The sequence below is a fragment of the Pelobates fuscus genome, chromosome 2 (genome assembly GCF_036172605.1).
Source record: "Pelobates fuscus isolate aPelFus1 chromosome 2, aPelFus1.pri, whole genome shotgun sequence".
In the NCBI taxonomy this organism is placed as follows: domain Eukaryota; kingdom Metazoa; phylum Chordata; class Amphibia; order Anura; family Pelobatidae; genus Pelobates; species Pelobates fuscus.
Window position 1 is genome coordinate 182,344,179 of NC_086318.1, and position 21,530 is coordinate 182,365,708.

The following is a 21,530-nucleotide window of genomic DNA, read 5'->3' on the forward strand; positions in this document are numbered from 1 at the left end:
ACTGGAAAACTTTTTTTCTTTGTAAAATCACGCTATAGAGACACCAGATATGAGTAGCAACTGTCAAAGTACACTGGCAGGGGTCTGCAGAGCACACGCTGAAGGCCTGACACACCCGCTTTAAGGACACTGACTGCTATTAGCTTACACTGGAAAACTTTTTTCTTTGCAAAAGCACGCTATAGAGACACCAGATATGAGTGGCAACTGTCAAAGTACACTGGCAGGGGTCTGCAGGGCACACGCTGAAGAAAGGCCTGACACACCCGCTTTAAGGACACTGACTGCTATTAGCTTACACTGAAAAACTTTTTTTCTTTGTAAAAGCACGCTATAGAGACACCAGATATGAGTAGCAACTGTCAAAGTACACTGGCAGGGGTCTGCAGAGCACACGCTGAAGGAAGGCCTGACACACCCGCTTTAAGGACACTGACTGCTATTAGCTTACACTGGAAAACTTTTTTTCTTTGTAAAAGCACGCTATAGAGACACCAGATATGAGTGGCAACTGTCAAAGTACACTGGCAGGGGTGTGCAGGGCACACGCTGAAGGCCTGACACACCCGCTTTAAGGACACTGACTGCTATTAGCTTACACTGGAAAACTTTTTTTCTTTGTAAAAGCACGCTATAGAGACACCAGATATGAGTGGTGGCACTGACTGGGCAAATGGGCACAGTATCCACCGTGAGCCTGACACAGAAGCTGGCAGGCAACTAACTGCTATTCAATCTATTACAGTGAAAAAAAAAATGATTTTTAAATGTCAAGCATAAGCTATTGTGAAACCAGATATGAGTGGTGGCACTGGGCAAATGGGCACAGTATCCACTGAGCCTGACACAGAAGCTGGCAGACAACTAACTGCTATACAATTTATTATTTATTTTCTTTTTAAATGTCAAGCTTAAGCTATTGTGACACCAGTGAGTGAGTGGTGTCACTGGGCAAATGGGCACAGTATGCACTGTGAGCCTGACACAGAAGCTGGCAGGCAGGCAACTGCAATTACATTACACAAAAAAAAAAGAAAAAAAAGCAGACTGATGTTCTAGCCCTAAAAAGGGCTTTTTGGGGTGCTGTTCTTACAGCAGAGATCAGATGAGTCCTTCAGGATTGTAGTGGACACTGAATACCCTAGCCTAGCTATCAATTTCCCTATCTAATGAGCAGCAGCTACACTTTCCCTCCTCTCACTAAGCATGCAGCTTCAGAATGAATCTAAAATGTATGCTGGGAGGGTGTGGAAGGGAGGGTCTGCTGCTAATTTGCTGGAATGTGTCTGCTGACCGTGAGGCACAGGGTCAAAGTTTGCTCAATGATGACGAATAGGGGGCGGATCGAACCGCCCATGTGTTCGCCCGCGGCGGCGAACGCGGACACGCTATGTTCGCCGGGAACTATTCGCTGGCGAACAGTTCGGTACATCACTAATTATTTGTGCACATAAGGCCACATCCGGCATTACACCTGTAGTCCAATATTTATTTAATAATCTAGTTACGTTTGGTGTCAATACAGCCGAGAAAGACCTATAATATATCACTGTAAAACCATCAGGTACCGGAGCTTTACCAGTAGGTATTGTATTTATGCCGTTTAAAATTACTATTTGTGATATGGGTGAATTTAAAATACAAAATACAAAATCTTCTATTTTTCCTTGTAACATCTGCACTATTATTTGGTCTCTTTTACCTTACAAGGAAAAATAGAAGATTGTGTTTCATATATTCTGAAGATTTTTTTCTGACTGAGGATGATGGGCTTGATTATCACTGCAATCTTGTGAGTTCCACATTATCATCCTGCGTGTCCTCTATGTTTATTCTGTAATACACTATGTGCGATTTATTTATTTTTATATAGATATCGCCTACTTCGCTATTGAAAGGTTGTATATATATTTTTTATATCTGCACCTTAGAAGTGTATCTCTGGTTTTGCATCCCTACTTATTTATTTGTTACATTACTGTGAATTAAACCACTGGGAACAAGTTTTAAAATGAAAAATGAAAGAAATTAAGTAAAACTATGCTCAGCTGCAGTAAAGAGTCCTCGGCAAACAACAATTAGACATGACAGCAGTATAGGTAAAAGAAACAGGTGTCCCAGTGAAACGTAAACTAGTTGTTTGACACAGGTAGCCAGTTTATATTAGGCACTTAACCAACTCCAGATCTCAAGGCCCGCTGCCTGGTGGTAGGGATCCGCTCAGCGACTTCAATGGGCAGACGAATTTTAAAACCCACAGGGACTCTTTCTGGCCACAATAGTGATGGAAAAGTTGTTTCAAGGGGACTAACACCTGGACTGTGGCATGCCGGAGGGGGATCCATGGCAAAACTCCCATGGAAAATTACATAGTTGATGCAGAGTCTGGTGTTAATCCATAAAGGGCATAAATCACCTAACATTGCTAAATTGTTTGGAATAACCTGCTTTAAAACATCAGGTATGATGTTGTATCGATCAGGTAGTGTAAGGGTTACGCCCGCTTCACAGTGACAGACCAAACTCCCCGTTTAACGCACCGCAAACAGTCCATTTGCACAACCGCAAACTCCCCATTTGCACAAGGTTGGATACCAAGCTAGCCATGTCCCTTTCCTTGTCCTCACTGATGTCATTGAAGGTCTCTTCCTCCACCCAGTCACAAACAACACCAAGGGTCCCCGAAAGGTGACAACAAGCACCCTGGGACGCCTGCTGTGTTTGGTCTTCCACCTCCTCAAAGCCACCTTCCTCCTCTGACTCCTCTTCTTCAGACTCCTCTATCTGCGTTGCCTCTCTCTGCATTATTATAAGGTGTGTTAAGTAGTACTATTCCTATCAGTTTAATCCCTGTTACGTCCCCTATCAGGGGACGTGTATATAAGGCATCGATATTAGGAAGCGGGAGATGGAAAAAGATGCTTGGTCGGTCCTCCTACTTCAAATTTGGGGCACTGCGCGTGCAATCTAATGTGCCCCCAGATAGGAGTGGTGTGCTAAGTAGTACTATCCTATCAGTTTAATCCCGGTTACGTCCCCTATCAGGGGACGTGTATATAAGGCATCGATTCTAGGAAGCGGGAGATGGAAAAACATGCTTGGTCGGTCCTCCTACTTCAAATTTGGGGCACTGCGCGTGCAATCTAATGTGCCACCAGATAGGAGTGGTGTGTAAAGTAGTACTATGCTTATCAGTTCCATCCCTGTTACGTCCCCTATCAGGGGACGTGTATATAAGGCATCGATTTTAGGAAGCGGGAGATGGAAAAAGATGCTTGGTCGGTCCTCCTACTTCAAATTTGGGGCACTGCGCGTGCAATATAATGTGCCACCAGATAGGAGTGGTGTGTTAAGTAGTACTATTCCTATCAGTTTAATCCCTGTTACGTCCCCTATCAGGGGACGTGTATATAAGGCATCGATTTTACGAAGCGGGAGATGGAAAAACATGCTTGGTCGGTCCTCCTACTTCAAATTTGGGGCACTGTGCGTGCAATCTAATGTGCCACCAGATAGCAGTGGTGTGTTAAGTAGTACTATTCCTATCAGGGGACGTGTATATAAGGCATCGATTCTAGGAAGCGGGAGATGGAAAAACATGCTTGGTCGGTCCTCCTACTTCAAATTTGGGGCACTGCGCGTGCAATCTAATGTGCCACCAGATAGGAGTGGTGTGTTAAGTAGTACTATGCTTATCAGTTCAATCCCTGTTACGTCCCCTATCAGGGGACGTGTATATAAGGCATCGAATTTTAGGAAGCGGGAGATGGAAAAACATGCTTGGTCGGTCCTCCTACTTCAAATTTGGGGCACTGTGCGTGCAATCAATGCGCCACCAGATAGGAGTGGTGTGTTAAGTAGTACTATTCCTATCAGTTTAATCCCTGTTACGTCCCCTATCAGGGGACGTGTATATAAGGCATCGATTTTAGGAAGCGGGAGATGGAAAAACATGCTTGGTCGGTCCTCCTACTTCAAATTTGGGGCACTGTGCGTGCAATCAATGTGCCACCAGATAGGAGTGGTGTGTTAAGTAGTACTATTCCTATCAGTTTAATCCCTGTTACGTCCCCTATCAGGGGACGTGTATATAAGGCATCGATTTTAGGAAGCGGGAGATGGAAAAACATGCTTGGTCGGTCCTCCTACTTCAAATTTGGGGCACTGCGTGTGCAATCTAATGTGCCACCAGATAGGTGTGGTGTGTTAAGTAGTACTATTCTTATCAGTTTAATCCCTGTTACGTCCCCTATCAGGGGACGTGTATATAAGGCATCGATTTTAGGAAGCGGGAGATGGAAAAACATGCTTGGTCGGTCCTCCTACTTCAAATTTGGGGCACTGCGCATGCAATCTAATGTGCCACCAGATAGGAGTGGTGTGTTAAGTAGTCCCCCTCATCAGGCCTTTTTTAGTCGAATGTATCGCCCACTGTCAGTCCCTTCGGGATCCATCCCTCATTCATCTTATTAACCCCTTAACGCCGTTACGGCGTGCTATGCCGTCACGGGTTCAGTGGGCTTTAACGCCGTTATGACGGCATAGCACGCCGTAACGGCTTGCAGCCCCAGGAGGTAAGTTATACTTACCTCCGCCGCGATCCGCTTCGGGAGGACTGCCTCACAGCCCAGGCAGCCCTCCCACGGCAAATCAGGCCCCCGGGGGCCATGTGATCGCTCTCAAAGAGCGATCACATGGCCCCCTATAGCTGGCTGTGGATATGCCAGCAGGGGGACTGTTTGAAATATCAGACAGTCCCCCTGCTGGTGGGAAGTATAAAAAATAAATAAAAGACAAGTGTAAAAATAAATTAAATATATTTTTATATATATATAATATGTATATATATTATATATATAATATATATACATATTATATATATGTAACGTCATACAAAGTGTATTTTAATATTAATATAAGTATATATATTAATATTAAAATACACTTAGAATGACGTTACATATATATAATATGTATATATATTATATATATAATAGATGTACATATATATATTATATATAAATACGTATAATTAAAATAATAAATAAATAAAATAATAAAATAAATAAATAAAATATTGAAACAAAATTTAATATAAATTATATATGCATATGTAATTTCATTCTAACTGTATTTTGTTAATAATATATATATATATCGGTAACAAAATACACTTAGAATGACATTCTATATATATATCTATATATATAAAATACAAATAACCGCAAATATATATATATAGATAAATACATATAATTACATAAAAGATTACATTAGTATACACGTAGAATTTAAATACCTATAAATGCATATATATTAAAATTCTACATGTATATTTAAATAATCTTTTAACGTAATTATGTGATTTGATTAATTAAAATTTGATTGACATGCCCGACAACACAGGGAGAAAGTGCAGAGAATTTAATTTGCAAGCACTATATTTGACCCTGTAACTCTCCAAGACACCATAAAACCTGTACATAGGGGGTACTGTTTTACTCGGGAGACTTCGCTGAACTCAAATATTCGTGTTTCAAACTGGTAAATTGTATTACAACGATGATATTTTAAGTAAAAGTGAAGTTTTTTGCATTTTTTACAAACGAACGGCACTTTTATGGACTATATTATTGTTGTAATTTGTTTTACTGTTTTAAAACACTAATATTTGTGTTTAGTGAAGTCTCCCGAGAATAACAGTACCCCCCATATACAGGTTTTATGGTGTTTTGGAAAGTTAGAGAGTCACATATAAGGCTTGCATTTAATTTTTTTCACATTGAAATTTGCCAGATTGGTTATGTTGCCTTTGAGAGCGTATGGTAGCCCAGGAATGAGAATTACCCCCATGATGGCATACCATTTGCAAAAGTAGACAACCCGAGGTATTGCAAGTGGGGTATGTCCAGTCTTTCTTAGTAGCCACTTAGTCACAAACACTGGCCAAATATTTGTTTTTTGCTTTTTTCACACAAAAACAAATATGAACGCTAACTTTGGCCAGTGTTTGTGACTAAGTGGCTACTAAAAAAGACTAAACATACCCCACTTTCAATACCTTGGCTTGTCTACTTTTTCAAATGGTATGCCATTATGGGGGTAATTCTCATTCCTGGGCTACCACACCGTCTCAAAGGTAACATTACCAATCTGGCAAATTTCAATTTGAAAATGTAATGTTCTTTATTTGACCCTGTAACTTTCCAAAACAACATAAAACCTGTTAATGGGGGGTACTGTTGTACTCTTGAGACATCGCTGATTACAAATATGTGCATTTTTTTGCAGTAAAACCTAACAGTATTATGACATTCACAGTTAAAATGTCAGACGGAAATGCAAATTTAAAAAAAATCTTATTTTCTCACATTTTTTTTACTTTTATTCATAATAAATGATGTTCCATATATGAATAGTTAATGATAGATTAAAGCCCTGTTTCTCCTGAACAAAATGATATATAATAAGTGTGGGTGCATATAATTTGAAAGAGGGGAACTACGGGTGAACAGACATATAGCGCAAATTCCAGTTTTTGTTTACGTTTTGTTTTGATCAGAACGTGCACTATTGACTCCGTCCTGAAGGGGTTAAAGGTGAGGTAATCTAGACTTTTTTGACCTAGGCGACTTCTCTTCTCAGTGACAATACCTCCTGCTGCACTGAAGGTCCTTTCTGACAGGACACTTGAAACGGGGCAGGCCAGAAGTTCTATCGCAAATTGGGATAGCTCAGGCCACAGGTCAAGCCTGCACACCCAGTAGTGAAGGGGTTCATCGCTCCTCAGAGTGTCGATATGTGCAGTTAAGGCTAGGTAGTCTGCTACCTGTCGGTCGAGTCGTTCTCTGAGGGTGGATCCCGAAGGGCTGTGGCGATGCGTAGGACTTAAAAAGCTCTGCATGTCCTCCATCAACAACACATCTGTAAAGCGTCCTGTCCTTGCCGGCGTGGTCGTGGGAGGAGGAGGATTACTTTCACCTCTTCCCCTGTTAGATTCCTGTTGTGCTGTGACATCACCCTTATACGCTGTGTAAAGCATACTTTTTAATTGATTTTGGAACTGCTGCATCCTTTCCGACTTGCGGTAATTCGGTAACATTTCAGGCACTTTCTGCTTATACCAGGGGTCTAGTAGCGTGGACACCCAGTACAGGTCGTTCTCCTTCAGCCTTTTTATACGAGGGTCCCTCAACAGGCACGACGGCATGAAAGACCCAATTTGCACAAGGTTGGATGCCGAGCTACTTATGCCCTGTTCCTCGTCCTCAGTGATCTCTCTAAAGGTATGTTCTTCTCCCCAGCCATGTACAACACCACGGGTACCAGATAGGTGACAACAAGCACCCTGGGATGCCTGTTGTGGTTGGTCTTCCTCCTCCTCCTCAAAGCCCCATTCCTACTCTGACTCCTCTTCCTCACAATCCTCTTCCAGCGTTGCCGCAGGTCCAGCAAGCGATGCTGATAAGGCTGTTTCTGGTGGTGATGGTGACCACAACTCTTCCTCTTCACGCTCATCTACGGCCCGATCCAGCACTCTTCGCAGGGCACGCTCCAGTAAGAAAACAAATGGTATGATGTCGCTGATGGTGCCTTCGGTGCGACTGACTAGGTTTTTCACCTCCTCAAAAGGACGCATGAGCCTACAGGCATTGCGAAACTGAGTCGTGGGAAGTCCAACACCCACCTAGGTACAACTGCTTTGCGTAGGCACATGATCGCACATCACAAATGCCTATGGGATCAACACATGAGTACAAGCAGCACACAAACTCAAAGCCGCCATCCTCCTCATGGTCCAGCATCTTCAGCCACGTCAACCACTGCTGTCCTCCTTGCCCCCTTTCAACCATCCGCCACTCCGTCTCTCGCCTTGAGCAGTTTCCGCTCATCTGCCCACAGTCAGGTGTCTGTCAAGGACATGTTTGAGCGTAAGAAGCCAATGTCACAAAGTCACCCCCTTGCCCAGCGTCTGACAGTTGGCTTGTCCGAACTATTAGCCCGCCAGCATTTTTCGTTGATATGCATTTTTATTTCTTCTTAGATAACAAAAAAATTCTGAGACGACATTGGAAGGGCTATTCACTTGTGTGATCTGTCATGAATTGTCATTTGAATGTTAATTTGAACTGTGGGGCACAAGAACATGAATCGAAAACATCTTTAAGCCAACTATGTTTTCACTAAGCTTAGTGAATAACTAACATTAACGAGTCAGATTAAACGCACTCTGCACTCGAGGTATGATCTGTTTAAATGACCCCACTCGGGCCCTAAATGGTAAAACGTTTCACATGGGCATACGAAAGGTACACATAGCAATTAAAATCAGAAAATATGTAAAACATTTTTAGATATACTGGAAATTAGTACACCAATACGATTAAGCACTGTACTTTCTGTACATCCAGGATTCATGTTTGCACGTTTTTTTTAAGAATTTGACAGGAATCTATTTTTGAAGTTGTTCCCCTCCTCTTGACACGATCAATGACCTGAGAGTCTCCGTAAGCAGGGTTGACCTGTTAGTCCCGTTATCCATTCAAGTTGTGCATGATGTCCTGGCTAGGTTTCCAGGGACAAATGTTGGAGCCTCGGCATTGCCCCAATATGGAGGGAGCGTGGAGTTTGTTGGAGGCTTCGATGTGAGTAGCGAGTCCGGGGGGAGACCCAGTTGCCCCAGGATTCCCTCTGCCTCCTGCATGTTGTGTACGGTATGCCTGGCGTACGCAAGGCGACTTCTCGCTTCAGTAGTTAGGACACGCCCCCCTAGCCTGCCAGCTTTTACCATACAAGCTGGTGGAGTCTGAGGTGTTCAAAAAATTTGTAGCTATTGGGACACCGCAGTGGAAGGTACCCGGCCGAAATTTCTTTTCAAAAAAGGCAATCCCCAACCTGTACTCAATTGTGCAAAAGAAAGTAATGGCATGTCTGGCACACAGTGTTGGGGCAAGGGTCCATCTGACCACTGATACCTGGTCTGCAAAGCATGGTCAGGGCAGGTATATCACCTACACTGCGCATTGGGTAAACCTGCTGACGGCTGCCAAGCATGGAATGCGTGGCTCTGCAGAGGAGTTGGTGACACCGCCACGACTTGCAGGCAGGCCTGCTGCCACCTCCTCTACTCCTCCTACTACATCCTCTTCCATAACCTCCTCGGCTGAGTCCTCTTCTACTGCTGCGTCTTGCTCCACATCAACGGCACCCCCCCAGCTCCCCAGGTGCTATTCCACATCCCTATTCTGCTGTGTGTCAGTGTGTATCAGGGGCTTTGAGGACAGGTGTCAATCCATATCTGACAAGTGACCCTATGTAGGGGGAACAGTCTCTATTCTGCTCTGTGTCAGTGTGTATCAGGGATCCTTAGGATAGGTGTCAATCCATATCTGCCAAGTGACCCGATGTAGGGGGAACAGTCCCTATTCTGCTCTGTGTCAGTGTGTATCAGGGGCTTTGAGGACAGGTGTCAATCCATATCTGCCAAGTGACCCTATGTAGGGGGAACAATCTCTATTCTGCTCTGTGTCAGTGTGTATCATGGGCTCTGAGGACATTTGTCAATCCATATCTGCCAAGTGACCCTATGTAGGGGGAACAGTCCCTATTCTGCTCTTTGTCAGTGTGTATCAGGGGCTTTGAGGACAGGTGTCAATCCATATCTGCTAAGTGACCCTATGTAGGGGGAACAGTCCCTATTCTGCTCTGTGTCAGTGTGTATCAGGGGCTTTGAGGACAGGTGTCAATCCATACCTGCCAAGTGACCCTATGTAGGGGGAACAGTCCCTATTCTGCTCTGTGTGAGGAGGAGGAACGGGAAATGAGTAGCTCGGCATCCAACCTTGTGCAAATGTGGTCTTTCATGCTGTCGTGCCTGTTGAGGGACCCTCTTATAAAAAGGCTGAAGGAGAACGACCTGTGCTGGGTGTCCACGCTACTAGACCCCTGGTCTCTATTCTGCTCTGTGTCAGTGTGTATCATGGTCTCTGAGGACGGGGAACAGTCTCTATTCTGCTCTGTGCCAGTGTATATCAGGGGCTTTGAGGACAGGTGTCAATCCATATCTGCCAAGTGACCCTATGTAGGGGGAACAGTCTCTATTCTGCTCTGTGTCATTGTGTATCAGGGGCTTTGAGGACAGGTGTCAATCCATATCTGCCAAGTGACCCTATGTAGGGGGAACAGTCTCTATTCTGCTCTTTGTCAGTGTGTATCAGGGGCTTTGAGGACAGGTGTCAATCCATACCTGCCTAGTGACCCTATGTAGGGGGAACAGTCTCTATTCTGCTCTGTGTCAGTGTGTATCATGGTCTCTGGGGACGGGGAACAGTCTCTATTCTGCTCTGTGTCAGTGTGTGTCAGGGGCTTTGAGGGCAGGTGTCAATCCATATCTGCCAAGTGACCCTATGAACACCTTCGTTGTCTGCACCCACTTCAAGTTGGAGGGCATTCATCTCCTTCGGGACCTTCCCCGGCCGGGAGTCTTGTTCATGACCCGTGGGATGCTTACCTCTCCGTCCGGGTGGACAAGAGGGGTCGCGGTTGCTTCTCTTCGCCTGGAAGGGCGTCCCTCACCAATTCACATGCCTCCTGTTCGGCCTCAGCTCGGCCCCTTAGTGCTTCACCGACCTACTGACGCCTGTGGTCGCCCGATGCTGGCCAGAGGGCGTCCGTTTCCTGTTATTTCTGGATGATTTGCCGATCCTCTGCGAAGATCCCTCCAGGCTCAGATCTTACACGCATTCAGCGACATCCTTGTTGGAGATCCTGGCATTCATAGTTCATCTGAGGAAATCGGCTTTGGAACCTTCCCAAACGGTGGAGTTCTTGGGTGTCGTGGTCTATGCGACGGATTGCGTTCTCCGTCTGCCTTTGACACTGATGGCATCCATCCAGGAGGTGATGAGAAGGTTATTACGGCAAGTCCGGATTCCCCGTCATAGGTTTGCTCGTATGGTGGCCCTTCTCTCAGCCTCGATACAGGTGATATACCCGGGCCCGCTACACCACGGGACCATGCAATGGCTGAAGACCCCTGTTCTACGCATGTGACCCTCCTCAGACCGGATGGTTTCCCTGTTCCCGGACGTGAAGGCTGGACTGAGCTGATGGCTTCTGCACATGGCCGCATGGAACGGCAAGGCAATATTCGGACCGACCCCGGATTTCATTCTGGAATCGACTGCAAGCCTTGGGGTTGGGGTGCCACGTGCACGTCCGGGTCCGCGGGTGGCCCGTAGTCGGACAAGGAATCGGAGTTCCATGTCAATTGCCTGGATTGATTGCGGGTTCGTTGGCAGTTTGGAGCCTGGCGAGTCACCTGTTGGACTGTTGCGCCCTCCTTCGGAGGGACGAGGTCTCAGCAGTACAATATACTGACCGCTTGGGAGGCGCTCGGTCTCGCACACTGGAGGTGACGTAGGAGATTTCCGGCTTATGCTTCCAATGCAACACCGCATTACAGGCAGAGTATTTACCGTGGGAGTCAAACCTGACGGCGGATTCGTTCTCCAGACTTTGGAAGGATGCCAACGACTGGGAACTCTTTCGACCCATCTTCATCGTTCTCGTGCATCGCTCGGGTTTGTTCATGGCGGGTCTATTCGCCTACGAGACGACCATCGGATTCGGACGTGCTTTGGTTGGTTCCCAGATCCAGCGTGCGCGGTGGTGGTCGCGCTTCGACAGATACGGTTGTTTTTTCTCAGGTAGCATAGGTGTTCCCTCCGTTCGCCTCTATCCCCCGGGTGTTACTTCTAGTTTGTGGTCGACGTGTGTCCTTAGTGTTGCTAACTCCGCTATGGCGAGATCGGTCGGGTTCACGGAGTTTCTGGATTTTTCCTGTCGGGATCCTCTTCTCTTACCGTCCTCTCGAATACTCCTCTTGGACTCTTTTGGGAGTGCCTGGTAGGTCGAGGCGTCGTCACTATCGGCCAGGGACCCTCTCTGGGATCCCTGAGCTCCCGGGACGAGGAGAGGTTTACCTCTCAGCATGGATTTCATAGTTTTGTTGGTGCTTAGGACAGGATACTGAACCCTTTTTTCCGGCCCGTGACCAACTTGCTGAGTGTCTTGTCCCTCCTCGATGATTTGGGACGGTTGTGCCGTCTGGTTCTTGTCTTAGTCATTTATTTAGGCGGCGCGTGTTCCGTTTGGAGGTTTTTTCCCATCGGTCAGGACCCGCTGGTCTGCAGATTTCTACGTGGGATGAGGCTGGCACGTCCTCCGGCGCCTAGATACTCTTCCCTCTGGGAGGTAAGTATGGTTTTAGCGTTTTTCTTCGAGATCCGGCCGGAGTTCCTTGATTTTTCCCTTCGCCAGCTTTCTACTGTGTTTGCCCTCTTGTTGTGTCTGGTTTCGTTCAGACGTGTTTCTGATGTCCGATCCTTCGCCCCTGTCCAATCTCGACGGATGAGATGGTTATTGACACTGGCAGGGGTGAATGCGACTCTTGGAGTGCATTCGGTTAGCGGCGCTACTGCTTCCGAGTTTTTCCTTGATGGGCGTTTCTCCTCGGGACATTTTTTTGTATATGGCGGTCCGGTCCCGTGAGGAGTTTTTTGCGCCAGTTTTGTTTTGGACCGTCGGACTATGTTTCTTTTGCTTTGCTGTCGGAGCGTTAAAACAGCAAATATGAAGCCTCCTGTCATGCTATAAAATTGTAGATTATACTAGCTTTAGTGTAACTATAATCTTAATTTTATTAATGACAGGAGGCGAATATTTCCCACCCAGTTTGGTTTCTCCCCTCCCTTGTTTTGCATGGATTGCATTGTTTGTATTTCTGTTGATTTGTCTGATTATCTGGGCTAGGTTTGGTAATCTGGGGTGATGTTTTGGGAAGTGCATGTTATATTGTATTGACGGTCATTAGTGATGGATTTCATGTCTTTATTCTATCAGTACTGGATCGTGGGATTTATGTTTTATCAGTACATTTCGTTCACTAATCAGTGTTTTCGACTCTGTTTATTTCGTTTCAGTTTAATGGTTCGACTTCAGTTCATAGAATCGGCTGTTTTGGCAGGATGAATATCAAGTTCATCCATTATCCGAAGTTTTTTCCAGATGGCATTCATTGTTATATTGAAAATGTTTCTTTATTTAGTTATTGTTATTGTTGTGTACGTTACTTTGTCGCAGCGTGAAAGAGGAAATGGTGGCTTAGGAGGAGCCTTATATAGATACCTTATGTTTTTGTCTTTGGTGTTTATCTCTCTATGTTAATGTGCTGCTGTGGAGTTCTAGTAAAGAGAGACTTAAGCAAATATTCACCTCCTGTCATTAATAAAATTAAGATTATAGTTACACTAAAGCTAGTATAATCTACAATTATTTTATATTTCATCGTTGATTCTTTTCTTCTTATTTTTCTTGCTGGTTGCGGGGTTGATGGCACTTGAGTTATTAGGGATTCTGGATTTTGTGTAATTAGAGTGTCTAAAATGTATATTCCGTCTTCTAGTGAGGTGATGTAATTTTGGCCATTGTTGCGAAAAATAATTTTAACCGAAAATCCCCAACAATAATGGATGTTACGTTTACGAAGTTCTGAAGTAAATTGTTGGTATTCTTTTCTTTTTTCTTATGGTGTGGGATGAGAAATCCTGAAATACTTTAATGTGTTGGAATTTTGCAGGTTATTTATTATTTCTTAAAGCTGTTAAAAATCCTTCCTTTAACCCCTTAAGGACACATGACGTGTCTGACATGTCATGATTCCCTTTTATTCCAGAAGTTTGGTCCTTAAGGGGTTAAAAGGTAGAAGTGGACCCTAGCCATCACGTCATTAGGGACATATTTTGGAATTGTATCCAGTTTTGGGAGTCTGTGGATTCTGTCAATAGTTAACTCTGAGTCAGAAAGATTTGGTTTTACTGATTGTATAATTCCTTTTAGGTAATCTTCGAACTCATTTGGCTGTATTGTATTAGGAATTCTACAAATTCTTATATTATTTCTGCGACTACTGTCCTCGGTGTCTGCCAATTTCTCATTCATGCTTTTCAGTTTGTTTTCCATATGCTGCATTTGTTCAATTAAGATGAATTGCACATTTGCGTAATTTGTCATTTCATGTTCAATTTTATCTGTAAGAATTGAAAGTGACGTAGTGGTATCTCTCACAGCAGCCATTTAAATCCATAAGTCATTTCAATCCTGAGGGACTGGAGAAGCTCCCAAATTCTTTGCTCAGTTGGTCATGAATCGGAGGATGATTTAGTAGAATTTGATGGTTAACAAATAGACTGCGGAGGATTAATAATTTTTTCTGATAGTAAGTAGGGTCGTGTGGTGGAATATTGATTAGGGAAATGGTTTTCTTTATTTTTAAAATTTAAAGATAATGTTTGTAGCGGCACCCCGGTGTAGTAGGGGTTTACGCCGCTGAGAAGGTGTACTTTCCCCCCCAAGATGAAGTCAGCTAAAGCATAACAGGTTCCCAGTAATTACGAATCCAAGTAATAGCCATCCCCTCCAAGCACGAGACGAGACTCTGTGTTGAGGGTCAAAGTAGGAATAATGTTTATTCTGCAACTCGGGCTTTTATGCCGTACAACAACTCCTCCCCGTATCCGGAGGAGATAATACATTTACAGTGGGAGTCACTCCCACTGTACCAGGCAGAATATTTTACAATTATTACAGGTTTAATAACACACACAATATATAACGAAAATACAATGTGCTACGTGTATTAGGGAACGGAGATCTAAGGGAACAATATACGTGAAAATCCCCTAGATCGGTTGGGCCGTTCGCTAGATACACGTTTGCACCATTTACTCAGGAACCATATAACATAAACAAAAACTCTCTCTTGGATCCGGTGTCTCTATTTCGGTACTTTGGATCTGTCGACCAGCATGGGCGTACGTTATCGGTAAGGTTGAAATTCGTCGTGTGGAAAGTTCGTGAGTGTTCGGTCATTAGTTCATGCGGTCAAAATGGCCGCGACCCATTGTTCTCTCCACGTGGCAGTGTGTACCGTATGGATCCACAAGTACCCGAAATCCACAATAATCCAAATACAACGGCAATTCTCCGAGATGGTATCTGTCACTCCAAAAGGGGTCTGTCACACGGCTCCCTCCTAGTGGTACACTCCGGCAGACCTGGCTTGATCCTTTCGGATTAACTTAGGGATGACCGGAATTCACTTGTCCGGAGAATTGTCAAGTTGTCGAGACAGCCCATCGGCGTTGCCATTTAGCTTACCGGGTCGATAGCTGATGGTGAAATTGTACGTTTGCAGGGCCAAGCTCCATCTTAGCAATCGGCCATTGTCTCCTGCGACCCGTTAAGCCATACCAATGGATTGTGGTCGGTTACCAAGGAAAATTCTTGTCCATACAGATAAGGAGTTAGTTTTTTCAATGCCCAGGGCCAGGCACTCTTTCTCTACGGCCGCATAACTCACTTCCCTCGGTAACAACTTTCGGCTGAGGTATGCGACCGGATGCTCCTTCCCATCTTCCCCGATTTGGCTCAGCACAGCCCCCAGTCCATACATGGAAGCGTCTGTATGTACAAGGAAACGTTTGTTAGGTACTGGGGCAGCCAAGACAGGAGCATTAACAAGAGCATGTTTGAGAGATTGGAATGCGGCTTCACAAGCGGGAGACCACAGGACCTGTCTAGGTAAATTCTTCTTGGTCAAGTCAGTCAAGGGCTTGGCTACCGTACTATAATCAGGGACAAAACGCCTATAATACCCGGCGGTCCCTAAGAAGGCCAATACTTGGGTCTTGGTATTAGGTGTGGGCCAGTTAGCCACTGCTTCAACCTTGGCAGGCTCCGGCCTCTGGTTTCCACACCCTACTCGGTGACCCAGGTATTGGACCTCGGCCATTCCTTAATGGCACTTCTCGGGTTTTAGTGTCAGGCCCGCGGCCCGAATCTTATCTAGTACTACTCCTATGTGGACTAAATGTTCTTCCCAAGACTCACTGTAGATCGCAATGTCATCCAGGTATGCACATGCAAACTCCTGGAATCCATCGAGGAGCCGATCCACCATTCGTTGGAACGTAGCCGGGGCATTTTTCATCCCGAAGGGCATGACCTTAAATTGGTATACGGGGTGACAAATGCCGACTTGGGGACGGCATCCACGGCCAGGGGAATCTGCCAATAACCCTTGCAGAGGTCTATGGTAGAGAGATAGTTACCCCTGGCTATGCGATCTAATAATTCATCTACCCGGGGCATGGGGTAAGCGTCAGTGGTAGTCTTTTCATTCAGTCGTCTGTAGTCGACGCAGAACCGAGTGGTTCCGTCTTTCTTGGGGACTAGGACTACGGGAGAGGCCCAGGGACTGTCTGATGGCTCAATGACCCCCAGCTGGGTCATTTCCCGTATTTCCTTTAGCATCCCGTCCCGGACGGCTTCCGGAATACGGTAAGGGGGTTGTCGGAGGGGGGCCTGCCCTGGGGTTTCTACCTTGTGTATGGCCAGGGTGGTGTATCCTGGCTCCTGGGAGAAGGTACTCTGTTTCTCCCATAGGAGCTGTCTAGCTTGCTCCAGCTCAGTAGGGTTCAGTCGCTCTCCCAGCTTCACTAGGCTAACTGGGTCGGGGTGAGTCTCCCTTTCTAGCAGGTCAGGTAGGGGTAAATTTTCGGGGTCATCAGTAGCTGGGGCACAAACAGCGTGAATATCTTCCTGCTGTTCTTGGTACTCCTTCAACATGTTCACATGAAAGGATCGTTGGATCCTTTCATCTGCACAGCTGGCAATAAGGTAGGTGGTATCACAGAGTTGGGCTAAAACCTTGTAAGGACCCTGCCACGCAGCTTGCAGTTTGTTGTCCTTCACCGGTTTTAGCACCAATACCTTCTGCCCTATTTGGAATAGTCGTTGCCGGGCACCCCTATCGTACCATCGTTTCTGTCGCCCCTGGGCCGCCTGGAGATTCTCCCTTACCAATAGGGAGAGTTGCTCCATGCGGTCCCGGAGTTCCAGGACATATGGCACAATAGGCGTCCCTGCCTGTTCGGTCTCCCCTTCCCAGTGGTCCCGAATGAGATCGAGGGGTCCTCGCACCCTCCTCCCATACAATAACTCAAAGGGAGAAAAACCCGTAGATTCTTGGGGGACCTCCCTATACGCAAATAACAGGTGGGGTAAGAATCTCTCCCAGTCTCTGCAACCGTCCGTAAAGGTCCACAACATTTGTTTGAGAGTCCCATTAAAGCGCTCACAGAGACCGTTAGTTTGGGGGTGGTACGGGGAACTGAGCAGGGGTTTAATGTGGCACACTTTCCATAACTGCTGTGTGAGTACGGCAGTGAACTGGGTTCCCTGGTCGGATAGGATTTCTTTAGGGAACCCCACCCGAGTGAATATCTTAACCAATGCATCGGCTACTGTCTCAGCTTAAATATTTGACAGGGGTACTGCCTCGGGGTACCGGGTCCCATAGTCCACCACAGTAAGAATGTACTTCTTACCGGATGGGCTAGGTCACGCTAGGGGGCCTACAATGTCGACGGCGACCCTATAGAAAGGTTCCCCAATGATCGGCATCGACATTAATTTGGCCTTTGGGCGATCCCCCCTCTTACCCACCCGTTGGCAAGTGTCACAGGTTCTGCAGTATTGTCGCACGTCCCGGTTAAACCCTGGCCAGAAGAAATTCTGGGTAATCCTATGGCCCGTGCGACGTACTCCTAAATGGCCAGCTAAGGGTATATCGTGAGCGATCCTCATGATCTCTTGTCGGTATTTTTTCGGTAGCACTAGTTGCTTCTGTGGGACGGGGTTTTTACCTGTTGCGGGCTCCTGGGGGATCCTATACAGTCTATCCCCCACCCACTCGTAGCTTTCCCCATCCGTCCCTAGTTCCTTTTTGTCAGCCTTATCCCTATACTTTCGTAGAGTGACGTCTTCCCGCGTCTCCCTCCCAAAAGTCTCAGGGGTATCCCAGTCTAAGGGGGTCTGTCCTAAGGTCACAGTCGGAGGGTTAGATCTTACCTGGGTCTCCACGACCGGCGGGCCGATTCCAATGGCACGAGCCTGAGCCCGGGTGGTGACAGGGCAGGCTCCAGCAGGGCCTTGAGGGGCAAAAGCGGACAACAGTGGGGCTAAATCATTTCCCAAGAGTACTTCCGCTGGTAGCCCTTTCATCAGCCCCACATTCACTTGGCCAGCTCCCACCCCCCAATCCAAATGCACTCGGGCCGTGGGGAGGCGATGCACCGCACCCCCGGCCACTCTAACGGCCACCGTTTGTCCAGTATGTTCTTTTTCTGGGACCAGGTCGTGTTGGATCAATGTTAGGGTGGCCCCAGTGTCTCGTAATCCACTGACAACTTGTCCATTTACTCGGACTGTTTGTCGGTGATGTTGACGGTTGTCTACGGCAGCCGCATATAGGGGGTTGGCCTCGTGCAAAATTTCCCATTGCTCTTCCCCCAGGGGCTGGGCTTCAATGCAATGGGCCCCTGAGGTAAAGGGCCGGGTGTTCCCTTCAGCGGGCTTCCTCCAAGAAGCTTGTCGAGCTGGATCTAGTGGGCATTTGTCTCTCAGGTGGCCCACCTGTTGGCACCTATGGCACCGCCGGCGGTCCGGGACACTGGACTGGGCGAAGCGGGAGGAAGTGTTGTAGCTAGGTTGAGTAGCGGGGGTGGTTGGAGTAGGGCCGACGGGGCGGCTTTCTACTCGGGGAGCTGTCTTTTGGACCGAGGGGTCGGGTTTGCGGGCGTCTGCGTACTCGTCGGCCAACCGGGCGGCTTCGGGTAGGGTAAGGGGTCTCCTATCCCGAATCCACTCTCTGAGCTCCTTGTCCACCTTTTCAAAAAAATGCTCCAACAAAAACAATTGTAATACCTCCTCCGCGGTGGTAGCTTGGCACCCATCCATCCAGTGGCCAGCCGTGCGTTGTAATCGGCAGGCCCATTCGGTGTAGGAGTCACCGGTTTGCTTTCGGGATTCCCGGAAGCGTCTCCGATATGCTTCGGGGGTTACCGCATATCGGGATAATAGAGCTTCCTTGACCAATCGATAATTTCCCACCTCATGGTCCGGGATCGCCCGGAAAGCATCACTGGCTCGTCCGGATAATTTGCCAGACAAAATTTTAACCCACTCCTCGGAGGGTACTTTATGCAAGGCACATTGACGCTCAAAGTCCGCTAAGTATTGGTCAATCTCCCCCTCTGTTTTCACAAAATTTTTAAAAGCGGCAAAGTGTACTTTCCTCTTTTCCTCGGGAGTTTGAAAAGTCCCAGCAATTGGACTGGCGCTGGTGGAAGTCTGGCGCCGGTTGGCATCGACCGCCGCAATTACTTGAGTCACGATCCTAGGTGAGGGGTTTGGTCCGTAGTGAGCCAGCCTTACCCTCACCTCGTGGTCGAATTGTTCGTCTTCCGGGGTTCGGACCAGTGCGATCTCCGGTTCTGGGTTTGGTTCGACACCCAGTTCGCCATTCTGTTCAGCTAAGTCCAATGCGACCAATTCTGCCAAAATGTCTCTTTTCTTTTTGTTGCTAGCCGAACGACCACGGCTCTCCAACAAGTCTTTTAGGGTAGATCGTTTCAACCTTCCGTAGTAGGCCTCCATCCTGTTTGCTCTCGGTAGCTGTCCCTCTGGGGTGAAAGAACGATCCCGCCGCTGCCACCAATTGTAGCGGCACCCCGGTGTAGTAGGGGTTTACGCCGCTGAGAAGGTGTCCTTTCCCCCCCAAGATGAAGTCAGCTAAAGCATAACAGGTTCCCAGTAATTACGAATCCAAGTAATAGCCATCCCCTCCAAGCACGAGACGAGACTCTGTGTTGAGGGTCAAAGTAGGAATAATGTTTATTCTGCAACTCGGGCTTTTATGCCGTACAACAACTCCTCCCCGTATCCGGAGGAGATAATACATTTACAGTGGGAGTCACTCCCACTGTACCAGGCAGAATATTTTACAATTATTACAGGTTTAATAACACACACAATATATAACGAAAATACAATGTGCTACGTGTATTAGGGAACGGAGATCTAAGGGAACAATATACGTGAAAATCCCCTAGATCGGTTGGGCCGTTCGCTAGATACATGTTTGCACCATTTACTCAGGAACCACATAACATAAACAAACAACTCTCTCTTGGATCCGGTGTCTCTATTTCGGTACTTTGGATCTGTCGACCAGCATGGGCGTACGTTATCGGTAAGGTTGAAATTCGTCGTGTGGAAAGTTTGTGAGTGTTCGGTCATTAGTTCATGCGGTCAAAATGGCCGCGACCCATTGTTCTCTCCACGTGGCGGTGTGTACCGTACGGATCCACAAGTACCCGAAATCCACAATAATCCAAATACAACGGCAATTCTCCGAGATGGTATCTGTCACTCCAAAAGGGGTCTGTCACAATGTTTACCGCTGGATTTATTTCCAGTATTATTTTTATTTGCAACATCAATATTATCAGGTAAATATGATTCAGTAAGTATTTTTGGTGGCTGTAGTAGTTTTGAAGCAGAGGTTTGAAATGACCTGTAGATTCTGTAACAAAGAGCAGGAGAACCTCTTCTGCTATCTCCTGTCACCAAATCCTTGATACAAACCTTTATGTTTTTGAAATAGAGATCTATACAGAAAAATTAAGAATAGGTGAAAGAGGTTATCTGATGAATACAAAAACTCTTAATTGATAAAAAAATAAATTATGCTTTTTTAGTGTGTTTATTATGGTGATATGGATGGAAATATATGTATTCTATATGCTATGAAGAACAGTGTGATAAACTTTACAAGAAAAACTACAATGGCATTCTAAATACAGTATAAAGAATATTGCAGGAAACATTGATAATAAAAACCCTTCCTTTTTTTTAACAGATACAGGTGCTAAGACATGATGGAAGACCTTTACTAAAAGAAGAAAGAGATCAAAATATAACCGTTACAATTTATCAATATCACCATTGGTGGTGGTTAAGGTCAGGATTAAGAACAGGAGACAATCTCACCTCATTCGCACAACAGGAAATAGAAGACAATTTCACTTCCCATACAACAGTGGATACAGAATCGTATGTCACCTCCACTACACCAGTCTCCTATAATGACATTGTTGAGAAAAAACAATTCACCATCCCAGAATCTGGGATTGTTAGTTTTGAGTTTCCAGTAATGCAACGTTTTTGGCAAATACATATTGAGGTGGGTACATATATTTTCTCAGCACTTGTGCATGCAGTTTAAAATGAACTGTGATTAGTCAGATTTTTAGAAGATTGTCTGAATTCCATAACTCCAAAACACTATATGGTATAAATATGAAATATATGAAATAGACAATAGATGATTCAGTTTGTTTGATTCATGATTCAGAGGTTCAACTGTGGTGCCAAATAGGGACAATTGATAGGAAAGGAAAAGTAGATTTTATTCACATATCAAGCAAGAGGTGACTAATAGAGGAAAAAAAGTAGGAGCAGTAATATATGTATAAATATATACATATGCATTTTAATATACTAAGGTATTTAATAAATATATTATCTTATTAGATTTTTCTTTTTATTGCTTATCTTATTTTCAT

The 21,530-nt window shown here is 45.7% G+C and overlaps 1 protein-coding gene across 1 annotated transcript in view; it reads left to right on the forward strand.

The window, feature by feature from the left end:
• The window catches only part of LOC134586246 (CD109 antigen-like), a 322,921-nt gene that overhangs the window by 227,874 nt on the left and 73,517 nt on the right, over positions 1 to 21,530 (forward strand). The window contains exon 11 of the mRNA XM_063441739.1: positions 20,825 to 21,148. Coding sequence (XP_063297809.1) covers positions 20,825 to 21,148 — 324 coding nt within the window. The remainder of the gene's footprint in view (positions 1 to 20,824; positions 21,149 to 21,530) is intronic.